At 45.4% G+C, this 25,420-nt stretch overlaps 1 protein-coding gene across 2 annotated transcripts; it reads right to left on the bottom strand.

The window, feature by feature from the left end:
- On the bottom strand, nt 1-22,577 carry LOC103050686 (SEC14-like protein 2). Of its 2 annotated transcripts, XM_088147277.1 has the most exons (12): nt 22,494-22,577; nt 19,639-19,714; nt 15,907-15,950; nt 7,790-7,849; nt 7,388-7,576; nt 7,046-7,141; nt 6,763-6,823; nt 6,559-6,642; nt 5,570-5,676; nt 4,839-4,978; nt 2,792-2,961; nt 1-1,998 (listed from the first exon to the last, which is right to left on the bottom strand). In XM_088147277.1, exons 1-12 carry the CDS (start codon nt 22,545-22,547, stop codon nt 1,862-1,864), a joined length of 1,218 nt encoding a protein of 405 aa, XP_088003403.1. In that variant the 5' UTR covers nt 22,548-22,577; the 3' UTR covers nt 1-1,861. The 2 variants fall into 2 exon arrangements, with proteins under 2 accessions (XP_088003403.1, XP_088003404.1); XM_088147278.1 differs by lacking the exon at nt 6,559-6,642.
- Between the last annotated feature and the right edge of the window lie 2,843 nt (nt 22,578-25,420).

Below are 25,420 nucleotides of genomic sequence, written 5' to 3'. Positions count from 1 at the left end.
GGCATTCTGCAAAAAACAATCCTGGAGAAGCCTGTGCAAAAACACCACTGTTCTCCAGCTGTGGCTGCAGTTTAGTCCTTTTATTCCGATCGTTTAAGACATGCCCATCTCTCTTCTGGGTCTTCTGGAGCTGGCTGTACCCACCATAGCACACAGATTATTTAAAACCACCTCTCAGGATAAACCACTTTTCAAGCCGGTTTAAAAATCTCGACTGGGATAAAATAGAATTGAGGCCTGGGTTTGCTTGCTTTTCCTCTTCCTTCCTGTGCAGTTTTCCTTTTGTGCTGCGTCTTGAGAATTGCAACAGTATTATTTTTATGTGGTTGGGAATTCACTTGGGCAGAAGGGCTAGATAAAACAGCTTGATATAAAACAGCTTGAATTAAAGGAATCATGAATCCCTGTGCAAAATTTTCTAATGAACTCTGCCAAATGTAGCCAGGCAGTCTCAACAGGAAGATTAATTACAAATACTCATTGTCAGCATCAACTTAAAAAGTGAAAGATGTACCATCCTAATATTATTAGACCCGAGGAATGTTTTATTTTTTGCTTACCATTTTGTAAATTCATTATCTAATTTTTACAGTTTGTAAATCCCTCTGTTGCTTTTTTCTTCTTTCTTCCTTCTGGTCTCTTAACGTTCTTTCAAAAATAAAATTTAAAAAATTATTTGTGAGGGCTGCAGAGGAAACCAAAGGGCATAGCGGCTTTTGGGTGGCCCCTCCCCACCTGGAAGAAAAGCAAATGCGTGTCCTTTGGGTGAGGGCACCGGCTGGCCCCGGTGCCCACTTCTGGCCAAGCGCTCAAAATATCCAGCAGAGAAGTTCCAAGGACGGGAGCAGGTAAGGGAGATGAATCCCCTCTTAACTGTTCCGTGACCTCCCCAAGTCCGGAGTGTGGGGTGGAAAATGTCCCGTTGTGCAAAGGACAGAATGACCCACAGCAAAGATACGTCTGTCAATCTCGGGTAGGATTTTGTACAAAGAGTCCTGTTGGGGCCGGTGGCTGCCAGTCCTGTCAAAGTCCCAGAAGCAGCAAAGGAACTAAGGCAGGCAGGAATTGAGGTGACCGTTTAAGGCAGTCGGTGAGCAGCATAGCATGGTGGGGGACCCCCAGGCCCCTCATTTCCTGGCGCAGTTTCTGCTTGCACATTGCAAGGGTGGTTTGAGAGACGGTGGTCTTTGGCATCGCCAGAACAGGAGGATCAACGTGCAGCGCTGCTGGCTGCCTTCAAGCTGAGCAAGGACAGATTTTGCTTCTACTTCCCAACCAGAAGCTTGCCCAGTTTAATCCCAGGGAAGGGGATTAAAATGGATCTAGGACGGGTCTTTCAGTGACTTTTGAAGCAGAGCCTCCCGATACAGGCACAGTATACCTCTGCCAAGGACAGAGAACCCTACTGTCTTTGGACCTGGGAGGCCCCCGGTGGAAGCCAACGCTCGGTCTCAATGGCCTCCCCTTTGTGAGGACCGGGGGGCTGTCCTCAATCCCACGATTACCCCCAGGGTCCAAAGCACCCACCCGCAAAGAGGCAAGGCAGCCCCATCCTCTCCCGTAGCCCTAAACTAGAGAGTAGGCAGCCGATTCCCGCACAAGCTTGACTACGATGCCCTCCTGCGTCCCGCACCGACGGGCGGTGGGGAGGCACGGGTGCCCTTTCGTAAGCCCACAGGGCCGGAAGGAACCGATTCGTGACCCGCCGCCTTGAGGCAAGCGTCTTTGGAACCTCCTGCACCCCACTGACTGCCAAAGCATGAATTCGCCCCCAGAGAGGACCTCTGAGGATGGTGCCCACCCCTGCCACTCCCGGGGGGCGGGGAGGGCAGCGGAGAGGCCCCTGGGGACGCCGTCTTCATCAGGCGTGGTTAATCTGGAGCTCCTCCAACTCCTGGATCTTCTGCTCCGATTTCTTATCCGGGAGCAAGACCTCCACCGTGTAGCTGATCTTCTTGGCGTGGAGGTAGCTGTAGGTATTGTCAAAGCGAAGGACGTCTGCGCGGGCAGAAGAGAGAGACCGTTGTCACCCAGGACCACCGGCCCTGCTCAGCAGCTGGAGACCGTGCCCTTTCCCAGGGACCCCACTCAGCAATTCCCGGCGTTGCCCAACCCCTGAACCGTAGACTAGCCCGGGTTCCCCAAACTGGCCCATATCGATCCCCAGGGGCCGAGGGGACGATCCTAGGGGTCCACAAACGACCCGCCTACTGGAGAAGGACGTGGGTAAGCGTGATGAGTGTGTGTGTGAGAAAGAGCAAGTGCACATCGTAAGCAGAAAAGTGTTGCCGTTACTCTAAATTCACTGGCTCTCCGTGTATTCCAAAGAACCGCTTCTGCCTCAGTGCTCGGTTGGACGTGATCCGTGCGTGTCCCTAATTATTACTTTACTTATAATAATTATTTATAATCATTCTTTCCCAGCTGTTGACCAGGGCTGCGTGTCTCGCCTGCTCTCTGGGAAACCCTGAAAAAACTGAAAAGCTCCGTTCAGCAATTCCCAGCGTTGCCCAAACCCCGAACCATCGGCTAGCCCGGCTCCCCCAAAGTGGCGAAAGCGCTTTGGACAGCAAGGGGGGCTTACGGGATCCGCCCGGCCCAACAGGCTGGGAGGGTGCGAGTGAGTGGCCATAAGCCGGACCTGGGGGCGCCTGTGACAGCAGCCATACAATCTTTTAAATGAATAGACAAAGATAAGACACCCCGATAGAAATACAAGGAAGAACATTAAATATGAAATCCGCAGGAGCAGGAAAAGGGAAAGGGAAAGGAGCCGGCCGAGGCCACTCACAGATGCCGGCATCCGCGCAGGTGAGGCTGCCGTCTTCGGGGACCAGGTGGGCGTTGTAGCGCTGGTTGGGGTACACCTCGGTCATCTCCCCGGCGTGCTGGCGTGCCCCCACTTTGGTCTTCAGGTAGACGCCAAAGCCTATATCGGCCCCGTCCGACATGAACTGCCACCTTGAATTCAGGGCAGAAGACAAACCCACAAGCATTTTTCTAAAGCAGGGAAGAGCGTTCAGGCATTCAGATTCCTACTCCTAAAATGCAGGAACGATTGCAAACGGGTGTTTGTGAGAACGACCCCTCCATGTAGACCTAAGAGAGCAAAATGGGGGGAATGTCTGTCACCCCAGCTGGCTGGGTTTGTTCCACCGGGTAGGTTAGGCTAAAGTGGGGCTGAATTGCTTGTGCTATGGGAACCAGCCGCTTTCTCATTTGGAGGGGGGGGGGAACCATGCCTCCCCCTTCCACCACCAGATGGTTTATTTGGGGATTGCCTGTCCTGTGAACCCAGCCACTCCCGTTTGTTAAACAAGGTTTAGTGGGTTGTGCGAAGGCAGCTCCTGGAGAAACACACCAGAGCACTTGTGAGAATGGGATAAGGGTAGTGTGGAAATCGTCTGCCCTCTCTTGTGCCCGGAGCAGACAACTCTGGGTGGCATCGGGTCAGTTAAACTTAGCAAATGTGTTTGCAAAACTCACAATGCTTGATCACTGTGGGTAGCTTAGCGGATGGTAAAAATCCACCCCGTTTGGTTGCTTTGGGATTCAGGCCCCTGTTCTGAAGACACATTTATCCCGGGCATTGCTAAGCCAGGCGATCTGCTGGCAGCACACAGCCACCTTAGCCTGGTCCAAAGTCTCCGCCTGGGGACCCTGAGGCCGCGACCCGCCCTCTTGATGAAGCGCTTGGCGTCCCTTGACTGCGTTTTGGTGTTCCCAAACCAAGGCTGACGGGGTGGGGTTCGTCTAACCCACTGCAAGACCGGGATGGCTTATGGCCAAATTTAATAACTTCAGAGTTAAATAATAGGCTCGACTGACCCCTTTGCAGGACTCCCATCCCACTGAGCCAGTCACAGGGGATATGATGGGTGAACCCCCAAGTGCTTAAAGCCAGCAAACTAAGCGTGTCGTTTCAAGCTAGTCACCAAGTGATCGCATTAACGACATTTCATTTTGTCTTCGCAGCCCCGAAAAGGAACCAAATTTAATAAATAAATACTCATGTATTCAATGCATCTGCCATCCAACTCCCAGCAACTCTGGGTGGTTTACAAATTGTTAAAAACAAGGAAACCACGCAAAACAAATTGGGTGGTTTACAAATTGTTAAAAATGTTTAAAAACAAGGAAACGATGGAAAACAAAAAAGAGCAGAGACTTCAAACTCAGACGCGAACCATGGGAAAGGTCTAGGCGAAATTTGGCTTTGCTTCTCACCTGCCCACTTCTTTGTCCCATGCTACCTGTCCTGGCTTGCCACTTAAGGGGAAAGCTTGAAATGCAAAACGTGAGGTGCCCCTGAAGCCACGGTCAGAACGCTGGTACAGGTAGTCCTTGCTTAACAACTCTTCATTTAACGATGGTCCAGAGTTATGACAGCCTTGGGAAAAATGCTTTATGACCCCTGCGGTCACGCGATCGCAATTTGCGACCTTTTTTACAATGGTCATTAAGCGAGTCACATGGTCGTTAAGCAAATCACGTGGCCGTTAAGCAAATTCCAGCAAAACACGCCCATTAGGGAAGCTGAATTCGCTTAACAACCCTTGTAACAACGATGTAAAATCAGCTCCGATTTGCTTAACGACCAAATCTCTTAGCGACCTAAATTCCGGTCCCTATTGTGGTCGGATAGCGAGGAATACCTGTAGAAGAATCACGGGGTCAGAACCTGGTCAACCCTGGGGTTCCCTGGGTGCTGCTGAACTGACATTTCTGAGCCAGCCTACCTCGCAGGTGTGGAAGGTGTGGAAGCTCGGGTGGAAGACCACCAGCTCTACACCCTCCTTCCTCTTCTCCCCACGCTGCTGAGGTCCACCCTGACCTACCTCAAGACGCAGCCGGGAAAGAGGATTTCGTATTCCAGCTGCTGGGTAGAGCCCCGGTTCACGATGACCGAATGCTCATACTGTTGCTTCAGCTGATTCCACACGTAGTACTTTTTGGGGATATCACCACGGTAGTTTATCTGTAAAACGGAGATCATGAACAGCCAGAAGCAAGCCTAGAAGCAACCAGCCAGGAATTCTGGGAGTTGAAGTCCATACACCTGAAAGTTGCCAAGTCTGAAAAACACTGGCCCATCTCTTCGTTCTCCTGATGTCCCTTACGTGTCACATTCCAGAAGGGTTTGTTCAACCATGGTTTCACGAACGAACCTCAACTGGCTGGATTTACACAACTCGTTCAGCCCCAAACCACAGGGTTTCTGAGCCACGACAGCCAGGTCTGCCGGGCTAAGACTGCACACAACCCCTTCGGTGGCCTTGTGTGTGGCGTATTTCTGTGTGGATACTGTAGCTGGAAAAACCATGTTTATGGCTTTGTGTGTTGCTTGAATCCCGCCACTGGCACTTACTCAACAAACCCTGGTTTAGCGTGAGTAAATCCAAGGATTGCCTATTTCTCCAGCTGCTTCTATGCCTCTCCAGCTGGTTTTGGTGCTTTCTTGCTCTTTCATTCATTCTGTAAATGGTGATTTTGGCAGCCACACTTTCTAACTGCTGGGGGCTAATTTTGCAAAAATTTCTGGTCTTAAGCGCCTGACAAATATCCATACCTTGGTCTCACATTTGGGGTTTCCATCAGGGTCCGTGAGGGTTCCCCCATATAACACGGGGATCTCTGCAGGGTCAATATATTTGTGTAAGTCTTCTTTCCAATTTGCTAGGGAGAAGTAAGAAGGACACTGTTTTCAATAGATACTCGTTCGTGGCTGTTGTGTGCTCCAAACCCCCTTCCTGGAATTGCACTGGAGCGTTGCACAGCCCGGTTGTCTACCGGCCCTAATAAATTAATAATAATTTCTTTAAAACCTCCACGAGTCTGTGGGCTAGAAGCCTAGGTGTTTTTCAACAAAATAAAATTGAAATATATTGAACATAAAAGAGCTGTAAACGAAAAAGGCACACCTCAAACATTAAAGTAAATGAATTAAAATAAATACAAAATAAAAGAACATGTGGAGCCTGTTAGATCTCTGATGATTTGCAGTAATGGAAGGAATGTGGACTCTCGGTTATTTACATGCAGAAACAAACTCAGTAACCAGGTTAAAGCACGTGTGTGTGAACGCAGCCATCAGGTCAACCCTGCATAGAACAGATCATGTGTTCGATTTGCATCCAATTTCAGAAGGACGGCAGAAACTCAGAGAAAACTCCAACATGGATGGGACTGAACCAGAAGGTCAGGACCCAACTCTGTGTTAAATATAATTTAGCATGTTTAATTAAACCGCATGCCTCAATGAAACTTTGAACATTTACAAAATCATAATGAAGAACCAAAACACACCTAAAAAAATTCAGAAGTTTGGGAATACACAAAGGGACCTTTGAATCAGCTGATCAGGAGGAAATGTGGATCTATCAAAAGGGACGTCTGGCATCACATTGAAGGAGTTTTGCATCTCCAGTCCAAAAAGAAGGAGAATTTTGGTAACAGCTGCGTGTTTAATTGGTTTTGCCTTCCCTTTTGTTCTGGGCTGCGCTTGACCAACCCTTTTTTTCCTGCTAGAAATCAAAGATTCACAACAATGCCCCCTACCTCCCAAGACAATTAACTTCTTGCGAGTATCTTCACTCAGAAGGTGCTTCACCAGGTTGTAAGCTACAGGGAACAGTTTTGGTGCTGTATTGTCGGCAGGAAAAACAAATCAGCAGTAAGTCAAGGGGTAAGGGGATGTCTTTCCCCCCCAAAAAATAAAAAACAAAAAAATACATGCCCCCACAGAGAGGGATTGAGACTCACCTTTAATAACAAATAAATGTTTAAGGCACTCAGGATAGTTCGCTTCGAACATGGCAAGAAGCTGGAAGGATGCAGAAAGAATCAAACAAAAGAAAACTGCAAAACTTTATAGCCGTGTTTCTCAGCCGTTGCCACTTTAAGATAGGTGGACTTCAACTCCCAGAATTTACGTCTTAAAGAAGTCCACACGTCTTAAACTTGCCAAGGTCAAAAACACAACTCTAGGTCAAACAAGGGGGGAAATTCTCAGTGCACGACCCGCAAGCCTCTTTGCCCATCTCACCTCTCTGTAGACGTCAACGGCTGGCTTCCAGAGATGCCTCAAACCCAGCCCTTCAAAATCATAAATCATCACAGCAGCTTCAACTGTTTTCCCCAGCTTGAGAAAAGGGGAGTGGGGGGAAGAGAGAGAGATGGGGAGAAAAATTAAAGCAATGATGTAAATAGGAACATCAGCAGCCCCTTTTCTATCACCCACGCTTTGCCTTTTGATCAGGGGCTCTAGAATTATTTTTTATTTTATTTTATTTTACAATGAACAGGTTCCACAGCCTGAAAAAAAGTCAGAACTTCTGGATCGTGCCATCTGGCCCAGTCTGCTGACTCTGCACACGCCCTGACTTACTTTTTCACTCTGTTCCTGGCATATTTCCCGCAATGTCTCGCACACCTGGATGTTATACTTGAGCAGATCCTGCTTTGAAGCAGAGAAGAGGATCCCTTTGGGATCAAGGGCCCCAACGATCTCATACCGAACAGGGCAGCCTTCTCGATCAAACCCACATGTTCCTCCAGCCATGTACTTCAGGATAACCTACAAGAACCACACGGTCAGGTCAGACGGGCCAGCCTCCAAGCGGTGGACAGGGCCAACTTAATGCCCAATTAAAGATACCTGACCCCGTAAACGTGATGGCACCATTCCTTTCGCAACATTTTTGAAGCAACCAAGACTGGGCACCATTGAAGGAGAGAGACAGCTGAGAGTGGGAGGAACCGCCATCACCTGAGATCACCTGAGACTCACCTCTGGGGCCTTCCATTCTTTAATGTGTTCGGCATCCATATGCTTGCGGTACTCAACGTGCTGTTCACCGAGAAACAAGAGAGAACAAACCACAAAGCGGTGAGAGAGGGAAATCCTATGTCGGCCCCACCACGTAGACCAGACCAGGAATTCAACTTCGCAGGAAGGCTAAAACTACTGTGATGGAGATGGGCTACAATAGCAGAATCTCGCAAGTCTGATTGTGCTGGTCCTCCTTCCCCCTCTTATACTACCGTGAATTAGGGAGGTGATTCTCTGAGCCACTTCCAAAAGTTCTCTGGATCTTCTGGCCTTAAAAGTGCTTCATCCCCTTTTGCCTAGGAAACGGTTCCTGCCTATCTCCATCAAGGTCATCTTCCTTCCTCTCTACCCCCAGTAGAACGTTTTTTCCCAATCTTCTGCCATGTTTATTCACTTTATTGATTAGATTTATATCCTGCCTTTCATGCAGGACCTCAGGTGGCCCTCTTCTGCCAAGGGAGGATAGGCTGAGAGGGAGGGACGGCTCAGAGGCCCCCAGGGACCCTCCACGGTGATGGTAGGTTAGAACCTGCATCTCCCACTCCTTGTCTGGCACCCGAACTGACACCTCCATTGGTTTCTCGTGAGCGCTAAACAAAAGCAAAGCCACGTTCAATTCAGGAAATAGCTAATCAACCCCCAGAAACGTGAGAAATTGTAGAGATTCCCTTGAAATCTAGAACTGCTTTCCTATCTCGGTGTACCAAGTACAACTCCCCCTCTCTCCAGTCAGGATGATGGAGCTTGAAGGTGTGTGGACTTCAACTCCCAGAATTCCCCAGCCACCTATCTTAAAGTGGCAACGGTTGAGAAACACGGCTATAAACTTTTGCAATTTTCTATGGTTCGATTCTTTCTCCACCCTTCCAGCTTCTTCCCCTGTTCGAAGCGAACTATCCTGAGTGCCTTAAACATTTATTTGTTATTGAAGGTGAGTCTGGGAGTTGAAGTCCACACACCTTCAAGCTGCCAAGGTTGAGAAACACGGTTATAGTGACACACATCTAGAAAGCAGTCCTTGGACAAGGTTGCCCGACTTTATTTTGAAAAGGGCACCCAGATAAGATCGCTGAAGGGACCCTCGCCAAAACATCAACAAATTCATCGTTCGGAAATCAACTCTGCTGGAAGTGTTTTTTGCTTTTGATATAAGGAGCGCTCTTGCAAGGAAGAAATTCACATATTCTGAGAAGCTAAAAGTAAGGTGGTGTCCTTAATTGCTGGGAAAGTGGGTGGCTTTTATTAGGGGTCTGTGATGGAATGGAAGTATGAAGGCCAGACTCAGGGAGAAAAACGTTTCCTTTCGTCTCCTGAGGGGCGAGGGAGAGAGAAGAGGATGAGGCTGGCACCTCCCTGAGGAATTCACAGTGTTGTGGCTGGCATGACTTGGGTGCTGGGGTTTCCGTCTGGGAAGATTCTTGCTAGAGGTTGTAGCTAATAAACATAGCTGGACTGAATTAGCACTGTCTCCTGGAGTTCCTTGGGCTAGGCCTGACATCAATCTTCCCAGACTAAACAGATTGATGTCAGGCCTAGCCTAAGGAACTCCAGGAGACAGTGCTAATTCAGTTCAGCTGTTTATTAGCTACAACTTCTAGCAAGAATCTTCCCAGACTAAAACCCCAGTTCCCAAAGTCCTCCAGCCACAACAGTGTGAATTCCTCAGGGAGGTGCCAGCCTCATCCTCTTCTCTCTCCCTCGCCCCTCAGGAGATGAAAGGAAACGTTTTTCTCCCTGAGTCTGGCCTTCATACTTCCATTCCATCACAGCGTCAGAGCGACTCGCCTGCTGCGGATGTACTCAGCGGGAGTTAAAAGAGTCAAGATGGCGGGCACTGAATCTTGTGACAAAACCGCTTCCGGTGGTGAAGTCAGCCGGGCCGGACGACGTCTCCGTGGGAGGCGACCGAAGGCGCTATGGGGGGGGGGTTTCTCTTCATTAAACTGTAGCGCCCTACAGTTTAATTAATTAATTTAACTTAATTTAATTAATTTAATTAAATTTAAATTTTAATTAATTTAATTAATTTAACTTCATTAAACTACATTAAGCTGTAGCGCCCGCCCTATGGAACATCTTGCCGCCTGAGGTGCGGTGTGCCCCCTCCCTCGTGGCCTTCAGGAAAGAGATCAAATCCTGGCTCTGCCAGGAGGCCTGGGGGCCGGCGGGGGGCCCGCACCTATGGAGATGGCTGGTGGGGTGAGGGGTTGTCCCCCCCCCCAGCATCTTACAGGTTTTTTAGGGCCAAATTATAGGAGGTTTTTAGGCCATTTTTATATATGTTTTTAACTATTTATAGATTTGACTATGTCTGGAGAGTCCTGTGTTTTTTATTATGATTGTGAGCCGCCCAGAGTCACCCAATGGGGGAGATGGGCGACATACAAATTTGGAAAATAGATAGATAGATAAATAAATAAATAAATAAAAATAAACCCCGACTCCACCACACGAGAATCGTGGTGGGTGGAAGGAAAGCCAGGCTGAGCAAGCGCCCTGCCGAAAAAGAGGGGAAATGACCTTGAAACGCCCAGCCGAAGCTCCCGGCGTCTGAGGAAAGCTCAAGAAATTTAAACTTGAGCAACGACTCTGCTTATCCTCCACCCCGGTGGAAGGAGATTAGAAGTTTGAAGACCTTGAGGAGTCAACAACAGTAAGAACTTACCGTTGGAGCTGGTGTATAAAGCTTGGGGAAAGTGAAATACTGTGAGTAACTGGGGGATCAAGTCACAAGCCGATAGTAAGTAAAATTATATGACTGCAGAGAGTTGCCTGTACAATAGCACCGTCTAGTGTCTACGAATAGACGTGAGGGAGGAAAAACACAGAGACTCTGAATCACAATTACAATTTCAAGAAGCGTGTGAGAAAGTGAATACTCAACTAACACCGTAAAAGTAATCTGGAGACGAGAAGTGGTGAAGTCCTAATGGCGACAGGCCCAGAGGAAAAAAGGAGCGATTCTAAAGCAGGAAGAGAAGGGCAGCCAGGAGAGGACGTTATAACAATGGAAATGACGAAAAATTGAATGAAAATGATACAGAACACCGACGAGTGTATTACAACATTGGAAAATGAAATTGAGAAAAACTTTGAGAAAATGGGAGGAAGATTTGATGGAATTGAAAAGAGATTAGAAATGGTGGATAAAGAAGTAGAAACAATAAGAACAGAACAGGGAGAAGTAAAAAATAGAGTAGAGAAGGTAGAAAAGGTATCAAATCAAAATGTGGAATAGAATGAAAAAATGGCTCAACAGATGGACAGGCTTGAATATAGACAAAAGGAAAATATGATAAGATTAAGGAATACACCAGAACAAGCAGAAGGAGAAGATGTAAAGAAATTTATGAAACGTAGCTTGGCAAAATGGCTAAATATGGATGAAGAAGAGTTAACATTCCTGACTGATAAAACTTATAGAGTAAATTCATTATACGCAAGGAAGAATAAAATACCAAGAGATGTTATGCTGATAGTGACTATTAAATCCTTTAAAGATAAAATTTTTAAACTGAATTTTGAAAATCCATTAAAGATTGAAGGAAATATAATTCGCTTGTTGAAGGAAATCCCACAAAGAATGTTGAGGAAACGAAAAGAATTTAATTATATTGTCCAGGCCTTGGGAAGGAATAATATTCAGTTTAGATGGGAGATTCCACAAGGACTGTCATTTATTTTTAAAGGTAAAAGGCAAATAATAAAAACGGAAACTGAAAGGGAATTCTTTTGGAAGAGATATGAACGTGATTTGATTGATGGGGATCCAGAAGAAGAAGAAGATATGAAAAAAGATGGAGAAATAGGAGACCCAATAGTAGGATTAGAGGAAGAGGATATACAGTATAATCATAACAATGACAATGAAGCTATATTCTGAAAATGCTAAAGATCTTAATTCAGTAGTGAAAAGGAAAAGAGTATTTCATAATCTGAAAAAGAAAAAATTAGATATAATTTGTTTACAGGAAACTCATATTAAAAAAGTAGATAGAAGACTCTTATTAAAGAAGAAATTAGGAAAAGAATATATTACATCTGATAGTAAGAAGAAGAAAGGAGTAGTAATATATGTGAATGAAAGATATGATTCTAAACTAATTTGGTCAGATAAAGAAGGAAGAATAATGATGGTAGAAGTGAGAATTGGGGTGGATTTTATAACTGTTATTGGAGTATATGCACCACAAGAAAAACAAGAGGAATTTTATAAAAATCTGCTGAGTAAGATGTGGGAATTAGCTAATAAACAATTTATAATCTTGGGAGACTTCAATGGAATTGTTTCAAAAAATTTAGATCGAGATACTGGAAAGAAACAAAGGAAATATGTGAGGACATTACCAAAGAGTTTCTTTGACATGATAGATATGTTTAAACTAATGGACACTTGGAGAAGTAAATATGGAGAGGCCAAAAAATTTACATTTTATTCAATACCTAATGATTCTTATAGTAGAATCAATATGATATGGATATCTCCAGAGTTGTTCTTTAGGGTTAAGAAGATGGAAGTACTCCCAAGGGTTTATTCTGATCACAATCCTATTTTGATTAATTGGAATGTGAAAACTAACAGAATTGGATTAAAAAGGTGGAGATTGGACAATTTTTTATTGAAAGATGAAAAGGTGGTTAACCAATTTAAGGAAAAGATAAAAAGTTACTTCGAATTAAACTTAAAAGAAGAACCACATATTGCTATAATTTGGGATGCAGTTAAAGCGGTTTGGAGAGGACAGTGGATTCAGATAAAAGCTAAAATAAACAGGGATAAAAAGAAAAAAGAAGAATTATATAAAGAACTGGACCAAGTAGAAAAGTTAATGAGAAAAAAGGGGAAATCAAAGGAATATATTATAAAAATGGATTATATAAGAAAAGAGATTATGTCTATCCACGCAGAAGAAATTGGGAGAAAAATAATATATATGAAACAGAAGAGTTTTGAAATGGGAAATAAACCAAGTAAACTTTTATCATGGCAAGTAAGGGAAAAGCAAAGGAGAAACATGATATTAAGAATTCAGCATAAAGACAATATGATACAAAATGAAGAACAGATTCAAAAGATTCTGGAAGAATTCTGGAAGAAGGGAGGCCAGAATCTTGGAAGGGAGCGAATATTACTGTAATTCCAAAACCGGCTCGAGACTTAACATTAGTGAAAAATTATAGACCGATCTCTTTGTTGAACTGTGTTTATAAACTATTTGCTGCAATTCTGGCAAGAAGATTAAAAAATCAGTTAAAAAATTATATACATGTAGATCAATCAGGATTTTTGCCCAATAGACATTTAGCTGATAATGTAAGAACGGTATTAAATGTTATTGAGTATTATGAATATCATCATCATCAAAAATTGGCTTTGCTCTTCCTTGACGCTGAAAAAGCATTTGACAACATATCTTGGAGTTTTATGAAATTAGTTATGAAAAAAAGAGGAGTAGGAGCTAAGTTTGAAAGAGCGTTGGAAACAATTTATAGTGAACAAACTGCAAAACTAATTATAAATGGACAATTGACTCAGAATATAGTTATACAAAAAGGAACCAGACAAGGTTGCCCTTTATCTCCATCAATTTTTATTACAGTTTTGGAAATTTTATGTCAAAAAATTAGAGATAATGAAAATATAAAAGGATTGAAAATTGAGAAACAAGAATGTAAGTTGAGAGCATATGCCGATGATGTGGTATGTATTTTGGACAACCCAATAGATACTGCCAAAAACTTACTGGAAGAAATTAAGAAATTTGGTCAAGTGGCAGGTTTTGTTATTAATAAAGATAAAACGGATGTAATTACAAAGAACATCTCAAAAGAAGAAATAGAGGAATTGGAAGAAATACTGAAGATTAAAATAGTTAAGAAAACAAAATATTTAGGAATAAATTTAACCTCCACAAATAAATCTCTTTTTGAAGAAAATTATATGAAAAAGTGGAGGGAAATAAAACAGGATATTATTGAATGGAGTAGACTGAAATTAAGTTTATTAGGAAGAATGGCATTAGTGAAGATGAACTTATTGCCTAAAATGAATTTTTTATTTCAAACAATACCAATTATAAGGAATGAAAAATTTTTTATAGAATGGAAAAGAGATATTTTGAAGTTTATATGGGATAATAAAAAACCAAGAATTAGTTATATACATTTGATTGATTTAAAAGAAAGAGGAGGATTTGGTCTCCCAGATTTGCAAGTGTATTATGAATCAGCTTCTCTTACTTGGATTAAAGATTGGATTTTACTGAAGGATGCAAGGAAATTAGATTTGGAGGGCTTTAATAAAATTTATGGTTGGCACGCATACCTTTGGTATGGAAAAGAAAAAAAACATCAAGTATTTTTAAAGAATATCCCAAGACAGAGTATTTTTAGAGTTTGGAAAAAATACAAAGATAGACTAGAAGTTAAAACACCAATGTGGCTGTCCCCCAAAGAAATTCAATCTGGTTGTATGAAAAATTTAGATACCACATGTTGAAATATAGAGATATTTTGATGAAATACAATGGGAATTATAAAATGAAAGCACAGGGGGAATTACAAATAGATTGGTTTAAATACCATCAATGGAATGCGGTCTTCCAGCAAGATTTAAAAGAAGGATTTCAAAAAGAGGAATCGGAATTTGAAAAAGTTGTTAAAAGTGAGGAGAAAATTATGTCAAAAGTATATAGAATTTTGTTGTTATGGAAAACAGAGGAAGAAAATGTAAAACATTGTATGATCAAATGGGCACAGGATTTAGGACATAATATTATGATGGAAAGGTGGGAAAGATGGTGGGGAAAAGATATAAAATTTACAGTATGTCATGATATAAGAGAAAATAGTTACAAAATGATGTACAGGTGGTACCTGACCCCAGGTAAATTGGGAAAAATGTATAAAAAAATAGAGGTTAAATGTTGGAAATGTGGGGAGAAGGGTGCCTCCTTTTTTCACATGTGGTGGAGCTGTAAGGAAATGAAAAAATTATGGGATATTATACATAAACATATAGAAAAGATGATTGGAATGAACTTTGTTAAAAAGCCAGAATATTATTTGTTGGGGATGCTTGATTAAAAAATTAAGAAAAAGTCATGGAACTGTATCATGTATGCAACAGCAGCCGCAAGAATGATTATTGCTCAACGTTGGAAGTCTGAGAAGATTGAGAATTGGGAACTACAATGGAAGAAGAAATTGAACCACTTCAAGCAAATGGCAAAGATAACAGCCTGGATTAAAGATAAGACTTTGGAGAAATATAAAGAAGATTGGATGGAATATGAACACTGGATGAGAAAACGGGACTGAACCCTCGATAAATTCCCCAAAGAATGCTAATAAAAAAAAATTACTTTGCTGTTTAACAATTTAAGAAGTAGAATGGAAATAGCAGCTTATTTACGTATCTATTTGTTTTTACTGTTAGGATACTGGAAGTCAAATCTGTCTATTATGTAATAATAAAAATTTATACTATATAAAAAAAAAGTCAAGGTGGTGGTCGGGCAACCGAAGCCCCACCCCTTTTTGCGTGTGTCACGCCCCCGCCGATGATCCTGCTGCTTCCTGATCACTTTACTGGATTCATTCTTCACCATAATACCACAGTTTTAGATCCCAAACTTTTGTTTACTGCTCCCAAAATTTAGAACCTGCCCTTCCAATGCGTATCTATACCTCTAATTAACTTTTATCTCTTAATACTCCCTCTCTTTGCACGCACGCATGCATGCACACACAAACACACACACACACACACACACACTTGCACTTCCACAAGCATTTTTGCACTCTTCTACTGATTGGGCTCAGTTTGCACAAAGGCTTAGGCAAGTCACTTAAAGAGCAATTCTACTCCAGTTGCCAAACTGCTCAGCTTGCTTAGGATGGACCTCCGCTAGTTCACTGACAGCTTAGCATGCAGGATGAAGCAGCCTGTTTGGGTTAGTTCATGGTTCAATGTGTTGTGTGGACCAAAAAACAGATCCAGGCGAATGGGAGGGTGCAAACCCAGCCTTGTCCTGTGTTTATAAAAAATAATGGGAGAGAAAGCTGCCTCTTACCTTCCTGAGCATAGCTTCCGATTTCTGCAGGTCAAAACACCGGGCTGGAACAAGATCATGCCGGTTAGGAATCAAATTTCACACTACCCTCCCACAGGCACCAATGGTGGGAATGCTCTGACGCTGCACCCGCATCTTTCAGTAGGGTTGGTTCTTCCATTAATCAAGCAAGACAACTAGATTTGGGTCCATGCTTAAGAGAGCAATCAATTGCCACTTTCACTCGCAGAAGGCGGTTGACCTTCTCCTTGGCTCACTTTAATGCTCTTCCACGGCAGCACCGGAAGGCAAATGCAGGGAAATCCCGGTTGCTGAACCAGGGTAGCATCGTGAACCACAGAAGAAGCGACAACCCACGTCTTGTTGTGTTGCCAATTCTGGAGAGACCCTCGTTTGCAGTTGATCTCCGTCTCCTCCGAATTCCCAGAGCAATTTGACTTATTTTACTGGCATTACCTATTAGACCACAACGACAATTCTGTGTCCCTAAGCCATGGCTAAGGTTTGTTACATCCTGGGTCAACCCTGCCCTGCTCTCATTGCCACCGTTAATGCTAATGCAATGTTTTACTGTGGTCTTTTTTCCTTCTTCGGTCTGGGTTTATAATAAAGGCTGTTCATTCCTTCCTTCACCAAGTTCATCTTGGCGGCCCTTAGGAAGGAAATGGGTCTCCGTAGTTGTGGCTGAAATCCTGGAGGAATTCAGGGAAGGAAGCCATACAGATGTGTCCACCAAGAACTGAGCTGGACCTGAAGGAAACCTGACCTTTCATATTACTCATCTCTTGCCTTTTTTAAGCCAGCATCTTGCACAATGGCATAACCTTGATTTAAAAACCACACTCTCTTGGCTCATGTGCTAACTGAAACTAACCAACCCTAGATTGCAGCCCAGAATCACGTCCAAAGGCCACTGTTCTCAAAGGCACGTTCTTCAAGTCAGTTGAACACCTTCTGACACATCCATGGTAGGAGAAGAGCTGTGCCATTCTATGGGGTGCAAACATCAGGAGAAGTCTGGTAGCCCCTTTTCCACCTGACCACTTTTATTGAAAGGCATAAGTGTTTTTCCCAAAAAGGTGCTGCTGGACTCCTTCTGATTTTTGGATACCGTGGACTGCCGTGCCTTTCCTCCTACAATTAAAAGAAACTGAACCGGACCGTCTGTGTGAGAGCTGGATGGACCAACCGTGCTAAGGTTCTGGACTACTCAGCAATGTAGAAAAGGGACCTGTGAACCTGTCTGCCTTTTAATAAAATGGGTGGGGTGAAAAGGGGCTACCAGGAGCCACCTGATTTCAGGACACATCCAGGTAAATGTCTCTACAAAAGTACAGAAATGACTTGCCGGGGCGTTCTTCTGAGATGAGTCTTTGACTTCTCTGTTTCTCCAACCTTCCATCCAAGTGCAAACCAGACCCTCACCTGCTGTGTTCCCTCAAAACCTTTTTATAACAGGTTATAGATTCTTGCTGGGATAAGGGTTACCGCTGACCTTTTTATAACAGGTTATAAATTCTTGCTGGGATAGGAGTTACCACATTTTCTCTCCCGCTTCATCCCAGCATCCTCCTCTAGATTGCAAACCACCGACAGTAACCTCCACCCAGCTTTAGCATGATCTGGACGTTCTCAAGCCTGGTCTTCTCCCACTCACCCACCCTCCTGGCCTGCAACCTTCTATGAGCGGCTGAAGACCCCTCCGCAGAAGCTTTATTCTCTGCAATACCCAGACATGGGGTCAAGAGGAAGACCTAGCTGACAGACAGCTTGAAGAATCTGAAGGACTCACATCGCAGTCAACGTGGGTGCCAGCAGTTGGCAATTCTGTGGGTGCCAAGAAAATAAGGGTGGTGGAGGAAACCTTTCTATAGCTCACCCACACACACTGGTGAGTTCACACCTAGAATGATAGACCTTTCTCCCTGGAGAAAATCTGCAGTGGTGGGGCTTGTATAGTTAAGTTCTTGTGCAGTTGGTCTGGCTTATTATGGTCCCTGAACTCAGCCAAACAATGGTTTATGGCCTAGCAGGATGTGTGAATTCCAATCACTGGCTAGCTGATGGCTGGCTGGGGAATTCTGGGAGTTGGAGTTCACCCATCTGGAAGCTGCCAAGGTGGAGAAACTCTCGACTAGCTTCTCCACTTCCAGTGTTAGTGAGGTCATGGAAACGTCAACCTGCTGTCTGGCGTTACATATCACACAAAAGCCTGGTTTGCTTAACTTAGTTTACAGAGTAAGCCATAATTGACTGGGTTCACAGATAACACTGTGCTCCCTAATCTGGTACCCTCCAGGTATTTTGGATGGGAATTTGGTTGATTAGCAATTACAGGGGCTGGAATCCAATATACTTACGGGGGGGGGGGTGTCGGGGAAAGCTGTGCTCAAATACAACTTTAAATAGGAAACAAAGCTCTATATGAACATAACACACATATACACACCCACACTCCTCTTCTTCTGGATTCTCCTTTTCCTATGTGTTGTTTTTATCACAAAACAGACAATTTAAAAGAGTGCTCTATTCGATCAGATGTATTTAGAAAGGCCGTGCCATTTCTAAAAATGTGAAATATTTCATTTTTTATTTTTTTTCCCTGTTTTCAAAAAGGGTGACCGCGTGATACGTGGAAGTAACAGACCTTGCACACTGATCTCTTTGTGCTAAAGGGTTGAACAAGAAAAGATGCGTGGAAAACAGGCCCTGGGCTTTGACCACAGCCGTGGCAACCTCTTTCACAAACGTGTTTTCTCACGGGGGGCAGAACACTCCGTATCCAGAGCCCAGACTCGGAATTTTGCACCACGTTGCGGTTATAAGTGACCTGTTGAATTAACCAAAATCTATCGATGCTGGCACAGAAGTCCCAGATGAAGCCCCACAGTGTTTTTTGCACTTTAACTTTTATTCTTGTATAATCTTGCTCTTGAGCCACGCCAGTTGGTCCTTTTGTAATTTTATGATCATCTTTCTCTACAAACCTCCAGTTATCCTCCTAAAGAGAGAATTATATGGGATTTCCTATATGGGGCATATACTATTCTGGCAGCTGTTATCATATATAAAGCTAACTCTATATACTTTGTAGAATGTATGTGTTTATTTGATTTTTATTAGCGACTGTCTTGTTTAGAGGGGCAATTACAACAGCGATGAAAAATAACTCTACGACCAGTCCTTGCATTTACCACCTTTGCAGGTCTGTAAAGCAAAGGAAAGCTGAAGCAAGATCATAAGCACAGTCATGGTTTCACTTAGCGACCGCTTCACTTAACCACCAAGTTGTGGGTCCCAATGTGGTCACTAAACGAGGACTACCTGTACATGTAACATAAACTCCGAACCACTAACATTTAGTGATGTCTAACAGAAAAACAGTGGGCAGAAAAGAGAATTCCTCCTTTAAGATTTGTTTTCCTTCTGTGATAAATTGTCTTCTAGAATTGTTCAGCTTTGTAACATTGCCACCAAATACAGAACAATGCTCCAACCTCATTACTGCATTTCCAGCAAACATCTTGCACCGGTTTTCCCTAAGTGTTGAATCACTTCATTAAGCGGCCCTGCTTTGCCACTTAATGGGTCATCCTTGCAAAGGGAGCGTCGCTTGCCACCGCCAAATTTTCCAGGCATGACCAAACCCTGTGGCCTTGGACAGAAGCTAACCCCTGGCTACAGGAAATGCATCCAGGCTTACTACAAACACGTTACGGTTTTCCTTCTTACCTCGAAGCCACTTCAACAAATAGTAGTCATCCTGGACGGGGAGACTTGGTAAGACATCTTGGATATTCTCACGGAACTATAGAAAAGGAAAAAGAAAAATATGGGGGTGGTGATTACACTCCAGCTGGAATCTTTCGTTTCTTGTTCAAGCCACTTAATGCTTTCTTGGGATGAGCCAAAATAAAAAACAGTGGTGGGATTTAGGTGCCGGACCAGGCCATCCTGATTTTTCTTTGATGGTATATAGTTCATTTATATCTCACAATGGAAGGAACATTAAATAAAGTCAAATCAAACTGCCAGCCGCTGAGAGGCTGGGAAGCAAAGGGCACCCTTGATTAGCGTTGGGGGGCACTTAACAATATCCTATTTACATAGCATGGAAAATCCCAGGGTTAGGGTCAGGGTTAAGGTTAGACTGGGAAATTGAAAAAAACATATTGGGAAGCCATAACTTCCGTAATATTGTCTGCTTTTGTCCAGATAGTCATCAGGAGCTGAGATGATCTCAAAAACCCCTTGGCTCATCTTCACCACCCCACCCCACCCCCAGCTGTTAAAGGAAACATGCTCAGCGTTCCTTCATATAGTGCACCCAGGGGGGCCTGTCAAATTTTGCGGGGGGGCTCCCCTGATGGGGTGTTTGCACCTTCTTTGAGGGTTTTCATCATCATTCCAACATTTCGCCCAAAGGGCCCGTGAGCTTTAAAAAGGGCTTTTTCACAACTAATAAACTAGAACATCTTTTTAAAAATTAACCCCCTTTTTTTATCCTAGTACCAAACACACTTAATAAGAATAAAAAATTAGAAATTCAACCTTTAAAAAAGGGAAGAAACAGGTGCTGAAAAAGCAGCTTCTACAAAAACAAGCTCTGGCCCACCGTGTTACTCTTTACTTCTGTTCCTCTCTTGCTCGTGGTTCAGTGCATGCAAGGAAATTGCATGCAAATTGCATGCAGGGCATGCAAAGGAAACAAAAAAGCCTTTTCTCTTAAAAAGAGCATTTTTCTCAGGCCAGAAACAAACTGGAGGCCAGAGAAAGAGAAAAAAATCCAGTGCGCGTAATTTTCACTTAAGAAACTTTCTCTTCCTGTGAAAATGGATGGGAGACTATGAGCGAGTCACCCTGTTTCAGCCCAGGTTATCTCTCAGGGTTATTGTTCTGGGAATAAAATTGGAAAAGGAGTGCAATGCACACCTCTGTGAGGTCCTGAAGGAAGCACAGAATACAGATCAAATAATACAATCAATAAAATTTTCCGGGGAATGCCCATTCTCTGCTACAGGGACCTGCCTGAAAGCAGAAGTCTTCCCAAAGATATCTGTCTCTGTCCATATCACACCGTGCCATAAGAGAGATGCGTATTTCGCCAGGTAATTTATCCTAAACTATAGATACAACACCCGTCTTCAGTCTTAGCTCCCTGTGTGAATTCAAGCAACGCTTTGGGATAAAGAAATGCCAGTGATTTTCCCAAATGCTTCCAGCACATGTCACCAGAAAGCCCACAATTCTTTTAAAAAGAAAAAGAATCAGACTTCCTTTACAATAGCCAGGTCTACTAAATCAAAATACGGAAACGTTCACACTTATTCTAAAGCAGGATTCGCTTAACTGGTTTACTGAATTAACCACAACAGAGAGGGTTCGCACCACACGCTGAGCCATGTACTGGTGGTTATAAACCACAAATAAGGGAGCTCGTTTCAACACGTTAAGCAGATTCCCTTGGTGAGCAGACATAAATCTGCTTATCCATTTTTAAAATCCCCAAAGGGCCCTTTGAGAATCCTTGCGCTTCTGCATTTGCAACGGGAAGCAAAGATGCCCCCCAAGGAACTCCCAATTGGATACAGGAAGGAAAAGGATCGCCTTAGTTTACAGGGAAGGGAACGGGCTGAGATGCGCGCCGAAGACGCAGACGCGTCCGGGCTCAACCCTGCCTTGGGCACGGCTAACCGGACCCTGCGCAGAGGTGAGCATGGCGCTGCGCGGAGAGGGCACCCTTCTGCCGCCAGACGCTGTGCTCCCCCAACTGACTTCAAATAAAATAAAATAAAATAAAAGACCCTCTTGGAGGGATTTGGAGAGGGTCCCATCGCAGGTATGTCGCTGCCAAGAATCGCAAGAATCCGCGCCACGGAGCGCCTTTGACGCGGCTTCGTCTGCCCCTCCGGAGGTGCAGAAAGGCGATGCGGCTTCCTCGCCCTGCCCTCGGCAATCGCGCCTGGAGCCGAGGACCTTTCCCGGCCTTGCCGTCAGCTGCCCGCCGGGCGAACGACCCCCGTCCCTCCTGCCACTACAACCGCCATCACCCACAGCGGCTGAGCGCAACGGGGCTTACCACTCTCCCGAGAGGGACCCCGAGCTGCTCGGAGCGCTTCTCCGCTGCCCGCAGACCAGCCCGTGACCCCGCTTCACCCCTCCCGCGCTTCCGCCCAACGACCCCGCAAGGTAGGGCGCAAGACGGACAGCCACCGCGCCGAGGGCTCGGTCTCCCGAGAGGCGAGTGCAAACTTGCACGCGAAGGAGCCGGCTGGGGAACGCTGCCCGGAGGCGAGACGCGCAAGGCGGCGGCGGCGGCGGCGGCGGCTCCTTGCGAGGCTGTCCCTTGGAAGCCCGCGGGGGGGGCGGAGGGGGGCCCCGCTGCAGCCCCGCCGGGCCGGGCCAGCCCAGCCCAGCGCTCCGCTCCGCTCGCTCGAGGGCGCGGGCCGGCTGCGGGTGCGCGGCGCCGGGGTGCGCGTCCGGGCGGCGGGGCAAGAGGTCCGTGCGCGGCCGCCGAGCGGGCAGGCGAGGGACGGGCGCAATCGGGGGGGGCACCTCTCTGCCGGGGGGGCGGCCGCCCCGCTCACCTTGGCCAGCGCCGCCTCCTGCTTGGCGCTCAGGTCGCCCACGAAGCCGCTCATGACCGCGTCTACCTGCCCGCGCGCCGCGCCGGCGGCTTTCAGGGGCTGCGGGCTCGCGGGCCACGCCCCCTCCCCTCCTCCCCTCCCCCGGAGGGGGCGGCGCTCCGGCGGGGTGGGAAACTACTACTCCCAGCAGTCCCGCCAGCGCGCCGGCCCGGCAGGAATTCTGGGAGTCGTAGTGCCACTAGCTGGCTCCCCCACGGAGTGGGGCGGGCTTGCAGGTAGGGAGGAACGGGGCGGGCGGGGCGCTGGGCGTCGCCAGGAAGGTTGCAAGAAGCCGTCAGTGACTGAGCCTGGAGAGCCAGGGGCTGTCCCACCCTGTCGCCCCACCGCCAGCTGTCCTGCGCGAATGGATGGATGGATGGATGGATGGATGGATGGATGGATGGATGGATGGATGGATGGATGGATGGATGGATGGATGGATGGATGGATGGATGGATGGATGGATGTCCCACCCTGTCGCCCCACCGCCAGCTGTCTTGCGCGGATGGATGGATGGATGGATGGATGGATGGATGGATGGATGGATGGATGGATGACGTGCCACCAAGTCGTTGTCGACTCCTAGCGACCACGTAGATAGATGTGCTCCATGACGATCTACTGCGTGTCTAACCCAGTGAAGTCCACCCATCTTCAAGTGGCCAAGGTTGAGAAGCACTGCTTTAGAGAATTACTGACTGCACGTAATCCTGTAGGGATAAGAACTAAAGAAGGAATCCGGATGGACCTGACCACCAACCTTTCACTCCAGTGTCCTGCTGCCAGGGTGGCCGGCCAGAGACCCAGGACATTTGCCCCTCCGACCTCAGAACTGCTCTGCCCCCACTTCTGGAGTAGCCCATTTCCAGAACGATCACTTTAAAGACGATGAGCTCTTTCTAAGAAAAGTCCCCACCGGACCAGATGGACTTGCAGGCTGAGTTCACCCACGGGCGAGCCTCATCCTTCATGGGGTTTGACTGGTTTTAATGTAGCATGTTGTGTCAACCTGGCCATTTGGGTTTCATACACCATGGTTTGTCACTCAGCATGAGTGACCCATTTCAGTATATCATAGCTAGGTAAATTGCAGGATCTTAATACTGCAGATGAAGCCCCCCCCCAAATATGGAGAAAACCTACTATCAACAGAAGTACAAGTAAAAATGTAAACAATAAAAACATATTAAAAGCCATTCGTACAGTAGTGATGGCAATAATACTATTTTTATTTAGAATGCACTAAATGCGGTTCAATAAAATGTACTTATACCTGAGTGCAGTAGAATCATTTTATTAATTACAACACTCTATAAAGATAATAAAAGAATACAGTAGTATAAAGAAATCAGTTTAGGAGGCTAACCCAGTTTTCTGCATCTGTACAACACTACAAATTGTGAACAAGCCACGTGGGCATGGTTTATACCAGCCGTTCTCAAACTGTGGTCTGGAGACCCCTGGGGTCCCCGAGACCCTTTCAGAGGTTCTGTGAAGTCAAATAAATTGTTTAAAATGTCTCAGATTTCATTTCTAATACAGTCAATGTAAATACAGTAGATAGAACCCGCATACAGTAAGCCAAAAATGTACGTTGGACCTCTTTGGGGTCCTCAGTCATTTCTGAGAATGTAAAGGGGTCCTGAGATCAAAATGTTTGAGCACCGCTGGTTTATACAGTGTGGTGGACTGCGAGAGGGCCGGCCGCTTTGAAATCCAGGGCGTCATGTCTAGTCAAGGGCCAGAGAGGGAAGCCTCTGAAACAAAGAGGAACCCCAGAGAATGGGCGGCTCCATCTACTTTGGGGTCTGGGTCTTCCCAGTTCTTGCTTTGCCCCCCCCCATGGTACTGAATGGGTGAAGCCAGGGCTACGCGCCCTCCAACAGAAGAAAGAGAAGGCTTTGGGGGCTGGAAAGTTATCAAACATATCAGCTTTCTGTCTCCGTCCCAGGAGTGTCAACATACAGGAGTGGTTAAAAAGGTCCCTCTGATCTGTAAGCTAAAGGGGCAATTTGCTGCTGCTCCCAGAATTCCTGGCTATTTACTCAAACTCTTGTTGAGTTGGCTCGTGGAGTGGATTCGGGTCAAGCCTTTCCTACTCTGGGGTTTGAGAAGACCTCCAGGACACATTTGATGGGCAAGCTCCTCTGAAGTGAGAGCAGAAAGACAAAAAAGTCTCCGTTGATTTGGAAAGGAACACAACCCAAGTGAGCCTCTTGCCCAGAGATTTATGGAGCAGTTGTGAGTTTGAGAACGCTGTTTTTGGTGCCAGGGACTTGTCTGGGATAAGAGACTTTCTAGGTCTAGAGTTTGGCATGTCACCCAGTGTCTCTCAGACTTAGCAACTTTAAGATGCTCAACTCAAGACCTCAAGAAGTCCATGCAAGTTAAGATGTGTGAATTTCAACTCAAGACCTCAAGAAGTCCATGCAAGTTAAGATGTGTGAACTTCAACTCAAGACCTCAAGAAGTCCACAGGTGTTAAAGTTGCTAAGATTGAGAAACACTGATGTAACCAATAACATTTTCGAAGCAGATGGCTTATTTTGGCAACTTGTGCCATAGTTCCCTCAATTAGCTGCCATTCATCTCATTTTCCCATATTACAGATGGGTGAGGATGGAGACTTAAGGTCTCTTGTTGAGAAGAAGAAAGCGCAAATAATTGCCAGTCTCTATTTCTGGGAGAATAGCCTCCAGGTGATTGAATATTTCCATCCTTAACAAGACACACAGATTCCTTGGTGATGGAGGACACACACAAGCTCAGTGGGGCATTTTTACCACCGACAAAGATAGAACCTATTGTCGAAGGCTTTCACGGCCGGCATACGATGGCTGGTGTGGGTCTTCCGGGCTGTGTGGCCGTGTTCTTGAAGTTTTGTTTCC

The sequence above is a fragment of the Python bivittatus genome, unplaced genomic scaffold (assembly GCF_059951505.1).
Source record: "Python bivittatus isolate LINGU-HERP-01145 unplaced genomic scaffold, Pbiv_v1 ctg000490_np1212, whole genome shotgun sequence".
Classification (NCBI taxonomy): Eukaryota; Metazoa; Chordata; class Lepidosauria; order Squamata; family Pythonidae; genus Python; species Python bivittatus.
Note: the sequence above shows the minus strand (reverse complement) of the source record. Positions and strands in the feature narration are given on the sequence as shown.

Coding starts and splice junctions, on each gene's coding strand:
- LOC103050686 (XM_088147277.1), bottom strand. CDS start 22,547: ATGAGCGGCTTCGTGGGCGACCTGAGCGCCAAGCAGGAGGCGGCGCTG. Junction 15,951..19,638: donor TTTGTTGAAGTGGCTTCGAG/GTAAGAAGGAAA, acceptor ATCTTGTTCCAG/CCCGGTGTTTTGACCTGCAG. Junction 7,577..7,789: donor AAGAATGGAAGGCCCCAGAG/GTGAGTCTCAGG, acceptor TGGTTCTTGTAG/GTTATCCTGAAGTACATGGC.